Genomic DNA, 12,638 nt, shown 5'->3' with positions numbered 1-12,638 from the left:
TTCACGATCCATTACCTTAGCCTTTAGCTTAGCATTGTCTGCGACCAGGGCCGAGAGCGTGGCCTGAATCTCCGTTACATCAGTGGTCTGAAAACTGCTCTAGGCTGGAAATGCGTGTAGTATGGTCATCAACAGTGGCCTGGACATTGTTCAAATTGGCCTCGTATCTCGTAATGTGTCCTTAATCTCCGCCAACAACTCTGCTTTCATCTCCGCTAGCTTATCAGTTAGCACCGCGGTGAATACGCTAATGTTAGCCTCCTCTTCTCGCTCGTGACTCTTTTTAGTTGACTTAGACATTGTTATTTCTGGACGAAATGAACCCAATATAGTTCAGAATCAGAAGTGATCACACAAAGGTGGCGTTAATGAGTGGAAAACCAAGTAGAAGTCATAAAGTCCAGGGAACGTGAGCAACCACCTCTACTCCATTACGCCATCTTCAACTAACCACTACTTTAATGATAACATATCATAATAATGCAAGTACACCTTTTCAAATGCAATCAACGTGTATTTCTCATTATTAGTATTTATTATTATTGTAATTGGAATGTTAAGAACTTTAAAATATTTGAAACAAATAAAACAAGCAATTAAAATAAAGTGGACTCAGTCTTTTTTAGCAAAAAAAATTACACACAAACAAAAACAATAAAATATACCCTGTCTCTGTTTTAAAAAAAAACCTCAAATGCAAAACCACACACAAGCAAAGCAATAAATAAAATGGTTTATCAAGTCTCTCTCAACAAACTAAATTGCACTTGCAATAAATAATAAACATTGAGGTGCAGAGGTATACAGTTGTACATTCTTTAACAAGTAACACTTCCAATCCAGTTAGAACCTTTGTAAACATCAATGCTAGCAGCCCCGCCTCCCCAGTCCCCACGTCTATAACACCTGTCATGACTGTAACACCTATCACATCTGTAACACTTGTCACATCTGTAACACTTGTCACATCTGTAACACTTGTCACATCTGTAACACTTGTCACATCTGTAACACTTTTCACATCTGTAACACCTATCACATCTGTAACACTTGTCACATCTGTAACACTTGTCACATCTGTAACACTTTTCACATCTGTAACACCTATCACATCTGTAACACTTGTCACATCTGTAACACCTATCACATCTGTAACACTTGTCACATCTGTAACACTTGTCACGTCTGTAACACTTGTCACGTCTGTAACACTTGTCACATCTGTAACACTTGTCACATCTGTAACCTATCACATCTGTAACACTTTTCACATCTGTAACACCTATCACATCTGTAACACTTGTCACGTCTGTTACACTTGTCACATCTGTAACACTTGTCACATCTGTAACCTATCACATCTGTAACACTTTTCACATCTGTAACACCGATCACATCTGTAACACTTGTCACATCTGTAACACTTGTCACATCTGTAACACTTTTCACATTTGTAACACCTATCACATCTGTAACACTTGTCACATCTGTAACACTTGTCACGTCTGTTCCACTTGTCACATCTGTAACACTTGTCACATCTGTAACCTATCACATCTGTAACACTTTTCACATCTGTAACACCTATCACATCTGTAACACTTGTCACGTCTGTTACACTTGTCACATCTGTAACACTTGTCACATCTGTAACCTATCACATCTGTAACACTTTTCACATCTGTAACACCGATCACATCTGTAACACTTGTCACATCTGTAACACTTGTCACGTCTGTTCCACTTGTCACATCTGTTCCACTTGTCACATCTGTTCCACTTGTCACATCTGTAACACTTGTCACATCTGTAACACTTGTCACATCTGTAACACCTATCACATCTGTAACACTTGTCACGTCTGTTACACTTGTCACATCTGTAACACTTGTCACATCTGTTACACTTGTCACGTCTGTTACACTTGTCACATCTGTAACACTTGTCACATCTGTAACCTATCACATCTGTAACACCTGTCACATCTGTAACACTTGTCACGTCTGTTACACTTGTCACGTCTGTTACACTTGTCACGTCTGTTACACTTGTCACATCTGTAACACTTGTCACGTCTGTAACACTTGTCACGTCTGTAACATCTCCTCATGACCAACATCATACACAGCTTCAGATCTTCTTCATAGTCGCTCCTTGTCTGTTTCCAGGGTAAGATCCTGGTGGGAACCAAAGACGGGGAGATCCTGGAGGTGGGGGAGAAGAATGCTGCATCCAACACCATGATCAACGGACATACTCAGGGAGGAATCTGGGGCTTGTCCACTCATCCCTTCAAAGATGTCTTCATGTCCGCCAGCGATGACGGGACCATCCGCATTTGGGACCTGGCAGATAAGGTGTGTATGACCTCATTGAGCTTAGCCGTCTGTGCAGCTGGTTCCGGTTCCTGTTCCTGTGAGATGCTCACAGGAACAAAGATAACCAGACATTCACTTTGATAACACGTCAGAGACAGCCAACCACACGCAGCTGAATAACAACTAAAATCTTCCAAACACACACTTCAGAATCAGAAATGACTTTATTTGCCAGGTACAGTTTAGAACATTACAAGCAATTTAACTTTGTAGTTGCAGTGGAGAGAACACACATCAACACACTATCGCTGCCGTTTTTGGCGCCATCACTCAATGTGCACGTGAGAGGTCAGGTCATGCATGGATAGAAATGCTTGTTACTGGCACCATATAAATTGGGGGGGGTACAAAGGTAAGGTGTACGATGGTACAAAGGTCAGGGTGTATGGAGCTCAGAGCAGGGCCACTAACTGACAATGAAATTTTTCCGGCGACGCTGAGCCGGTCATATCAAAACACAGCATCCCACGTCATTTCTTTCACAGAGTATTACGAGAAGGAACCCGTCATAGACCATGTTCTCAAGCCAGATCTGAAAGACTTCGGTATTGAACATGAATCCTGGACCCTGTTGAAAGATGGTGATTAACTGGAGATCAAAACTCATGCTGGTCAACTCAATGATGTCAACAGAAACCTCATAAAACTCAGAGAAAAGACAAGGCAAATTTATTTGTATAGCACATTTCATACACAAGGCAACTCAATGTGCTTTACATGATAAAACATTCAATTGTTTAAAATCAATAAGAACATTTAAAATCATCAGTAAAATCAATTAAAATCATCAGTAAAATCATCAGTAAAATCATCAACATGACCATAAATCTCTCTCAATCATACACAGTAGATAAAAAAAGTTCCTTTAACTTTGATTTAAAAATGTTCACATGTGATGCTGACTTCAGCTCTGCTGCAGTTTGTTCCACTTCTTTGCAGCATAACAACTAAACACAGCATCACCATGGTTACTGTGAGCTCTGGGCTCCACTATCTGACCTGTGTCCATAGATCTCAGAGACCTGCTGGGTTCATACCTGACTAACATCTCACTGATGTATTCTGGACCAAACCCATTCACACATTTATAACCAGCAGCAGAACTTTACAGTCTCCTCTGAGGCTGACTGGGAGCCAGTGTAATGTGTTCTGACCTCTTTGTTCTGGTTCAGACCTGAGCTGCAGCGTTCTGAACCAGCTGTAGATGTTTGATGAAGACCATTACAATAGTCCAGTCTGCTGGAGATAAAAGCATGGACCAGTTTCTCCTGATCTTTCTGAGTCATTAAACCTTTCACTCTGGAGATGTTCTTTAGGTGGTAGAAGATGTTTTTGTGATAGATTTGATCTGATGCTGAATGTCAGATCTGAGTCAATCAGAACACCAAGGTTTTTGACTTGGTCTTTATCTTCTAAAGATCCAGACTCAGATACTTGCTGACAGCAGTCCTCTTTTCCTTGTTACCAAAGACAATCACCTCCATCTTGTCATGGTTTAGTTGAAGGAAGTTTTCACTCATCCATCAGTTTACTTTTTCTAAACAGTCACACAACACCTCAATGGGACCATAGTCATCTGGGTTCAGTGATAGATATAGTTGTGTGTCATCTGCGTAGCTCTGATAATCAACCTTACAGTTGTGTAAAATGTGTCCTAAAGGAAGCATATAAAGGCTAAACAGAAGAGGTCCAAGAACAGATCCCTGAGGAACCCCACAGGACATTGGTAATCTGTCAGATTCAAAGTTTACAATGTTTACAAAATAACTTTGATCCTCCAAGTAGAACTTAAACCATTACTTTAACATTTAGTCCAACCCATGTTTACAATCTGTGCAACAAACTTGTATGATCTACAGTGTCAAATGTAGACTTAGATCCAATAGAATGAGAACAGATACTTTTCCTGAATCAGTGTTCAACCTTATGTCATTGATCACTTTGATCAGATCAGTTTCTGTGCTGTGATGAGAACCAAAACCTGACTGAAATTCATCAAATATTTTGTTGAATGTTAAGAATTGACTCAGTTGGTTGAAGACCACCTTCTCAATGATCTTGGCCATGAATGGAAGGTTCTGATTGGTCTATAGTTAGCCAGTATAGAGGCATCCAGTGTTCTCTTTTTTAACAGAGGTCAAAAGATCATTAAACGTCACAAATGAAAATAAAGAAGACACATTGTGATCCATGACAGACACACGCCAACATACAGCGCTGGTATTAGCTCACCTCAGGTTAGTTGTGTGTGTAAGTGTGTGTGTTTCAGGCTCATTTTGTCGTCGTTGCAGAAACTGTTGAACAAAGTGAGTCTGGGACATCCTGCCAAGTGCAGCAGCTACAGTCCAAACGGAGACATGGTGTCCATTGGTATGGAGAACGGAGAGTTCATCGTCCTGCTCGTCAACTCACTCAGTGTGTGGGGCAAGAGACGGGACCGCAGCGTGTCCATCCAGGACATCAGGTAAGACCAGGTAGACCCTCTGTTCCACCTGCAGGTTCTCAATGTGTGTGTGTGTGTGTGTGCAGGTTCAGTCCTGATAACCGTCTGCTCGCTGTGGGCTCAGTGGAGAGTGCTGTGGACTTCTACGATCTGACCCTAGGACCGTCCCTGAACCGCATCGGTTACTGTAAGGACATCCCAGGGTACGTGATCCAGATGGACTTCTCTGCTGACAGCAAACACATCCAGGTGTCCACCAGTACCTACAGTCGCCAGGTTCATCAGGTTCCTTCAGGAAAGCTGGTCACTGAGCCACAGATCACCGACAGGATAACCTGGGCTACCTGGACCAGGTCAGAACCAGAACCAGAGGACTAGGAGGATATGATATGGACTTGATTTATTTTACAATTGAAAACAAATTCTTAATAGTTTGGTAAAGAGTAGATTAACCAAGTTATGGTTTGGTTAGTCAATGTTTTTGCTTATTTCGATAGTTTCCTTGGAGACGAGGTTCTGGGCGTTTGGCCTCGTAACGCAGAGAAGGCGGACGTTAACTGTGCATGTGTTTCTCACGCCGGCTTCAACCTCGTCACCGGAGACGACTTCGGACTCATCAAACTTTTTGACTTCCCTTGTGCCGAGAAGTTTGTAAGGAAACCCCTTCTCTCTACCCTGGTTAAGATGATCTGTTTAAAATGATCTAGTTAAGATGATCTGGTTAACTTTCCTCCACAGGCTAAACACAAGCGATATTTTGGACATTCTGCTCACGTCACTAATGTTCGTTTCTCGTGTGATGATAAATACGTGGTCAGCGCTGGAGGGAGTGACTGCAGGTGAGATACGCCCACCTTTAGCATTGTCATGGTGACAGAAGTAATTGGACTGAGGATCAATATATGTGTGTGTGTGTGTGTGTGTGTGTGTGTGTGTTTCAGCCTGTTTGTGTGGAAGTGTCTGTGACACTCAGACAAACTTCATCCCAAACGCTGACACAATCAGATTCAAGCATGGTGCTTACATCATCATCACTGATGACATCATCACACAAACGTACACACACACACACACACACACACACACACACACACACACACACACACACACACACACACACATAAAAAGACACATTTGTGTGAATAACACACATACGCTCAGTTGTATGTGTCTCTGATGGCTGTGAGTTATGTTCGTGTTGTGTGTGTGTAGTTGTGTGTGTGTGATTGTGTTTCACAGGTTCAGCGTTGGATCCTGACGTTTGACCTTCAGTGAAAACTGTTTTTACCTCCAAATGTAATAAAGTGTTTCTGCCACAGGGGGCGCTGTTTGCCTGTGTGTCTGTACAACCTTACTTCAAAAAATAAAATAAAATTATAGCCTTAACCTCAAAAAAATATATTTTTAAATGTGTTTAAATTCTTTATGCGTATTTAGAGCCATTTAGAGAGAGTTACAACATCTCTGTTCAAGCCAATGGACCATTGTTGGAGGTTCATGGAGCCTCAGTTGACTGTAGCAGCACAATGAAGCTAGAGCAGATTAGACAGTTTGTGATGCACTTTTAAACTGTAAGACGCTTAAATAATCACAATGGATATTATTGTTATTTCAGTGTTTGAAATAACTACGTTTAAAATAACAGCGTTATGTAACGGCGTTTGTTTTCCAGTAACGGGTAATCTAACTAATTATTTTTTACGCCGTTACAACGTTGTTATCGTTACTGAACGTTAAATGTGGTGCGTTACATGTATTGATTAAATAAACTGTTAATCTGAAAACATCTCTGGATTCATACACAGCTGTAGTGAGGAGGTGGGTTAAAAACAAGAGATTATGATTGGCTAAGACGATGTGTCAGCACACACACACACACACACACACACACACACACACACACACACACACACACACACACACACACACACACACACACTACAGATGTGATGACTCAGCAGAGATGGTGAGCGTGGAACAATCTGATGAAAAGTTGTTATTTTTAAGGTAACGATACAAACACTACTTTATATTAATTATGATCAAAGACAAGAACGTACATGTGAAGTGTTCATTATATCCAGGAGTGAAGACTTTGTCCACATCTGTTGTAAACAACTATAATTTAATGAAACACCTCACAATGAACCACATCTAAAAAATATGAATTATTTGACATAAACTTTTTTTTTTAATAGTAACACAAATATTTACTTTCCTTGGTAATGAGTTACTTTTATTATTATAGAGTAATTCAGTTACTAACTCAGTTACTTTTTGGAACAAGTAGTGATTAATTATAACTAATGACTTTATTAAAATAACGTTACCAACACTGGTTGTTATTATCATATCCAAACGTTTGCACTAAAGCATGTTAGTGGATTATCCTCCACTAAACGAGTAGATTAAGGGATCATTAATCATAATAATAATAATAATAATGCATTGGATTTTATATAGAGCTTAATCATAGACACTCAAATATGCTTTACAGAATTAAGGCATTATTCTTTCACTCCACACTTAGTGGTGGTAAGCTACTATTGTAGCCACAGCTGCCCTGGGGCAGACTGATCAAAGCGAGGCTGCCATAGTGAACCATAGGCCCCTCCCACCACCATCAACACTCACTCACACACTACATTCACACTTGGCAACGTGGGTGAAGTGCCTTGCCCAACGATACAATGACAGATACCACAGCAGCGACTGTCCCCCACTGTGACCCCTGGAGTTCTCAGTGGTCTCCATCATCTACTGACCAGGACCAGACCTGTAAGCTTTTCAATTCTGTCATTTGTGAAAAACTGCAAATGAAGTGTTTGAATATGATTACCTCAGATTTTTTATAGTTAAAATCCTGATTTAGTTTAGATTTCTCCTGCTGACTAATGCTAACCTTTTCTTTCTCCTCTCTGGTTCAGTTGGGAAGCTGTACCTTTTACCTCCTTTTTGGGAGCGATTGGAGCATCCCATGCAGCACAGCAAACTGTATGAAAAGTTATTCATGTTTCTGACTTTGTTAGACATTTATTTAATAAATTCATCATAGTACATATGTGCATAGTAAAAATCTAATGTCTATTTTTTATATATATACAAACATAATAAATATGTTTTCAATGTGTCCTGTCAGGTTGTGGTGTTTTAATGACACCTTTTTTTTAGATTTCTGCACATGCAGCTAAATATGTATTTCTGCCTTTTGCAAAACAAAAAGTAGACACTGAAGTTATTCTGAATTAGTAAATATTATGTATTCATGTATATATAGTGTTATGAAGGGCAGCATCATGCTGCTGATGCTAATCTCGTCCAACCCACTGTGCAGACTCCTTTTGTCTAGTCTGTCCCAGAGCTCTTTCAAGAGTATCTGAAATATATAGATATCTGAAAATCAAAGATTACATTAAATCATTAGGATTAACCAAGCCTCCTCCCAGCAGATCTCAAAAACACACCCACAAACCCGACAATCCACCCCTAACTCTTGTGCAATAATAATGTCATAAAATGTCATCGCCACCTGATCTTATTTGAATTTTTATTGTATTGTAATATTAATAATAATTTATGGGAACACTGTGCAATATCATTTCCATTCTTATATGCACTGTGTGTGTGACAGTGTTCATACAGTGTATACAGACTTACATGTTAATGTTATGGGTTCTTTTTTTTAACTTTTATATTTTTATCTATGCTAATTTTGCACTGAGTGAGTTTCTTCTGTCATCCTGCTTTGCTGCTGTAGCACTGTACATTTCTCCATTGTGAGATGAATAAAGGATTATGTTGTTATGTTGTTACTAGCCCTTTAAGAAGGACGTATTTTAGCTGCTGCATGTGTGTGTTTCTCTCCTGTTCCATGGAAGACGTGTGTACATGAGAAATAACACGTTCTTTATAAATGCTGAACTGACTGTAACTGGAGTCACCTGCTCTATCCACTCACCCTGTAGAGGCCCTGTAGAGGCCCTGTAGAGGCCCTGTAGAGGCCCTGTAGAGGCCCTGTAGAGGCCCTGTAGAGGCCCTGTAGAGGCCCTGTAGAGGCCCCGAACCTCTGTTTTACATCATGTATACAATACAAAACACGGTTTTTAACCAAATGAATGTTGGCCTTAACTACATCAAAAACGCAGGTAAACTGTTTACACTAATATTTAAAACAAATGTATGTTAGAAAAAACTAAAAAAATTATGGAACTACATAAACATATATTGTATATACACATACATATGACAGTGTACTGTATAAATATTGTAAATCAATGCATTTATTGACAACAAATTACCGAAAATCCCAGCAATGTCACTTGGAATCAATGGATTCGAATTGTCCACCAATAACCGCTGGGAACTATTTGAGTCTACGTGAATCATGTGACGTCACATCTCTCTCTAAGGCTCTGTGTCTTACTACAGTGACTCAGGTGGTTGACGGGTAGTTTTCTGATCAAGCAGTTAAGAGTTCAATCCTCAATTTTGAGGTGCGGTCGGTGAGAGGACGCTGGGGTGCGGGTCTCCAGCGCTCACACATCAATTACTTGGAGCTCTCAGCGGTGTTCCTTGCGCTTCGGCACTTTCGTCCGTTCCTCGCAGGCCGTCACGTCCTGGTGACAGTAAACAGTGCACATAGTTTATTTCAAACAAAATAATATATTGCCTAAAAAACGATGTCAGTGTTTTAAAGTTCACCTTTTCCTTCAAAAAACTGCTCCTCCATTACTGCTCCCCTGTCCCAAGGCGTCCCCCTAGGTTTGGTGCTTGGTCCTCTCCTCTTCATCTTCTCCCCCTTGGCTCCATCATCCATCATCACAGTCTCCATTTCCACTGCTACGCTGATGACATTCAGTTATACATCTCCACTGAATCCATCACTCCCACCACCCTCTCCACCCTCACCCACTGCCTGTCAGAAATAAAAGTCTGGATGAAACACTTTCCTCAAACTCAACTCCAACAAATCTGACATCATCAGTATTGGCCCTCAAAACATCATAAACGCCACTCAGAATTTCTGCCTTCATCTTGACGAGACCACTGTATCCCTGTAAAGCGTCTTTGAGCACTGTAAAAGAGCTATAAAATGTATTATTATTATTATCATTTCACCTTCTCGCCCTCCTTTCTTTCTTTGTGTTTTCTTGAGGAAAAAGCTGCTGCTGTATATTTATTGCATCACATCACATCACATCACATCACATCACATCACATCACATCACATCACATCACATCACATCACAGCAGCAACACTTATGGGTCCTGAATTGGGCCCTGGGAACTCAGTACCCTTTACCCCCCTATACTAAAGTATATATATATATATATATATATATATAGGCCTTATAACCCCCCACCACTGAGATGTTCTAAGGTTTGGTCATAGTGTGCAGAGGGAAGCAGTGATGTAGGAAATGTGCTGATGAACATGAATATGGAGTGTGTTAACAAAGCTCAGTTTATGGAGGACATGAAGTCAGTAAAAGAGAAGCAGAGATTCAGAAGGTCCAACAAAATGAGAGGTTGAGCTACGCAGAAGCTGTTAGAAAAGATAGAGCAAAGTGCAAAAGTAGCAAACAGATAATATCAAAATAATCATAAAGTCAACAGAAAAAATCCTGGGAATTAAGAGTTTATGGTGGAAAGAAGTATGTAGTTATTACATAAAGGAGTGTCTATATGAGTGTTTATTACAGTCATAGTTAAACATACAGTAGAACAGGGTAACCTAGGTTACATGTGGACGCCTACGATGCTTCTAGTCTGCAGGAAATTCTGAAAAAAAAAAAGAAAAGAAGGATAGATCTATTTCCGGTGTGGCTGCAGTTCACCTCCGCTCCTGTGGCGGCGCTGCGCAGCCGCAATGTCAGCTGTCATGGCGGCGTCCTCGCGCTCACGGACTGAGTGAAGATGATGAGTTTAGACTCACGGACACTGGGAAACATTGACTAAATGACCTCAGGTGAGTCTCACACCGAACCGTTTCACACGTGACGTCACTGTGCTCTCAGGTGATTCGGTTTAAACCGAGAACCAACGGTGAGAGAAACCGCCTGCTGCCGTTGAGTAGTGACTAGTTAGCATTAGCTCTGGATTATGGATTATGGATTATGACTCTGGATGATTTATTTATAGTCACGTGTGTGTTTTACACATATATGACGTGTTCTCTGCAATGACCCACAGTGACCTCCGAGCAAAGTATTTCCTCTGTTTTATTTAAGTTTATATCACACACTATTTATCTTTTATCAACACTTCTACAAACATATGTCATTAGTCAACTGTATAATATTAAACAACTACAAATTATGATGTGTTTACTACGTAATTTATTTGGCTCCGCCCACACAAGTAGGTCCACAACAGGAAGGATAGACTGGGCTGTTGCCATGGCAACAGAAACATTTCCTAAACTGACAGTTAATGGTTATTAGAACATCTGACTGTCTAATATCAGCACTCGTCCAATCAGATTACTGAGAGCTAACTGTTATATAATCTATAATAGACTTTATAATATAATCTATAACAGCGATTCTCAACTGGTTGGTCGGGACCCAAAAGGGGTTCGCGGACCTGTACTGGGTGGGTCAAGGACAGCTGGTGAATAATAGATAAAATACTTAATGTCTCTCACACAGGGCTGGGAGATATATCAATATTGAAGATACATCAAGTTTTCTGTTTTGAAGATATAGAAATTTACAAAATTTCTTATATCATATATTTTTATAGCTTATTTTTAGAGATGCACCGAAATGAACATTTTAGGCCGAAGCTGAATAAAATATGTTTGCCTGAATATCTTAAGTTTTTCACTATTTTTTTTAATAGTGCATAAATAGCCTAGAATACATTTTTAGACATGTTTTTTAAAGAAAGTAAATGTTTATTGAATATTCAGACATTTTTTTAATATTCCAGTAGTTTTTGCTTTTCATAAAAAGCACAACAAAGTTTATCATTTATATTAACCCTTCAAATAAAACTAAAGCATACATTCCAAAAAAATCTAAAGTACATTAAAGGTGAGATATGATAATAAATGACTTTCTAATGGTTTATCTACAGTGATAAACATCATTTAGTCTCATTCAGAGGAACAAAGTGTAAAAAGTTATATTTCCTCTCTTGTTGTTACACATTTTATAAAAAGTCAGCTTTAAATGGGACAGTTGGATTTTACCCACGTTGGCAGGTGACATCACCTAACACGCCTCCTAGAAGTTAGCTCCTCCCTCTCCAACTATCTAACAGCTAAAACAAACACTGCTGTTTAATATAGAATATATATTATACTTTATTACCATATATGTAAATACAAACTGCACTACTTTTTCTGCTGCTGATCGTGTTGGGAGTCACTGCTTGGAGCCACAGACCCATTGTTTACACACATCAGCTGTTAGCACTCCATGCTAATGCTACACCAGCCTATGCAGTGAGAACCTTCCATAAAAGAGGTTCAACAAACTCTGAGTCTATCCATAAACTCTAGGTCAACATACCCTCCATGGTAAACTCTGTGTATCTGATTCATTACAGCTGGTATGAAGTGGATCAATCAATCCTGAGTATGTAAACCTTGGGTTACTGATGTGCAGGCACGCGATAAACAGACATCATCAATGGATCGAAGATGACTCGAGCTGCCATGGCAACCACCCGGAAAATAGTGATTTATTCACCCTGATGGTGAAATAAGCCGTTGTTTGATGAATATGATCCTGTTCTAAAGGTGTGTTCAGTCTTCAGTGATTATAGTGATTAAATCACCTGTAATTAATAACACTTTATGATCACTTCAT

At 39.8% G+C, this 12,638-nt stretch overlaps 2 protein-coding genes across 4 annotated transcripts in view; both read left to right on the top strand.

Moving 5' to 3' along the window:
* The window catches only part of eml6 (EMAP like 6), a 31,357-nt gene extending 25,218 nt beyond the window's left edge, over positions 1-6,139 (top strand). For 2 of the 3 annotated variants that reach the window (XM_028453917.1, XM_028453088.1), the window contains 6 exons: positions 2,169-2,357; positions 4,670-4,842; positions 4,908-5,174; positions 5,319-5,472; positions 5,560-5,660; positions 5,763-6,139. In XM_028453917.1, coding sequence (XP_028309718.1) covers positions 2,169-2,357; positions 4,670-4,842; positions 4,908-5,174; positions 5,319-5,472; positions 5,560-5,660; positions 5,763-5,787 — 909 coding nt within the window. In that variant the 3' untranslated portion in view covers positions 5,788-6,139. Of the gene's footprint in view, positions 1-2,168; positions 2,358-4,669; positions 4,843-4,907; positions 5,175-5,318; positions 5,473-5,559; positions 5,661-5,762 lie in introns of those variants that run through there. The other variant, XR_003674608.1, reaches the window with a different exon arrangement.
* A 4,519-nt stretch (positions 6,140-10,658) lies between these two features.
* The window catches only part of mtif2 (mitochondrial translational initiation factor 2), a 34,143-nt gene continuing 32,163 nt past the window's right edge, over positions 10,659-12,638 (top strand). The window contains exon 1 of the mRNA XM_028466755.1: positions 10,659-10,789. Within this exon, the coding sequence (XP_028322556.1) occupies positions 10,780-10,789 (10 nt within the window). The 5' untranslated portion in view covers positions 10,659-10,779. The remainder of the gene's footprint in view (positions 10,790-12,638) is intronic.

The sequence above is a fragment of the Gouania willdenowi genome, chromosome 1 (assembly GCF_900634775.1).
Source record: "Gouania willdenowi chromosome 1, fGouWil2.1, whole genome shotgun sequence".
In the NCBI taxonomy this organism is placed as follows: Eukaryota; Metazoa; Chordata; class Actinopteri; order Blenniiformes; family Gobiesocidae; genus Gouania; species Gouania willdenowi.
The sequence above is the reverse complement of the archived record's forward strand: the minus strand, read 5'-3'. Positions and strand labels throughout refer to the sequence as shown.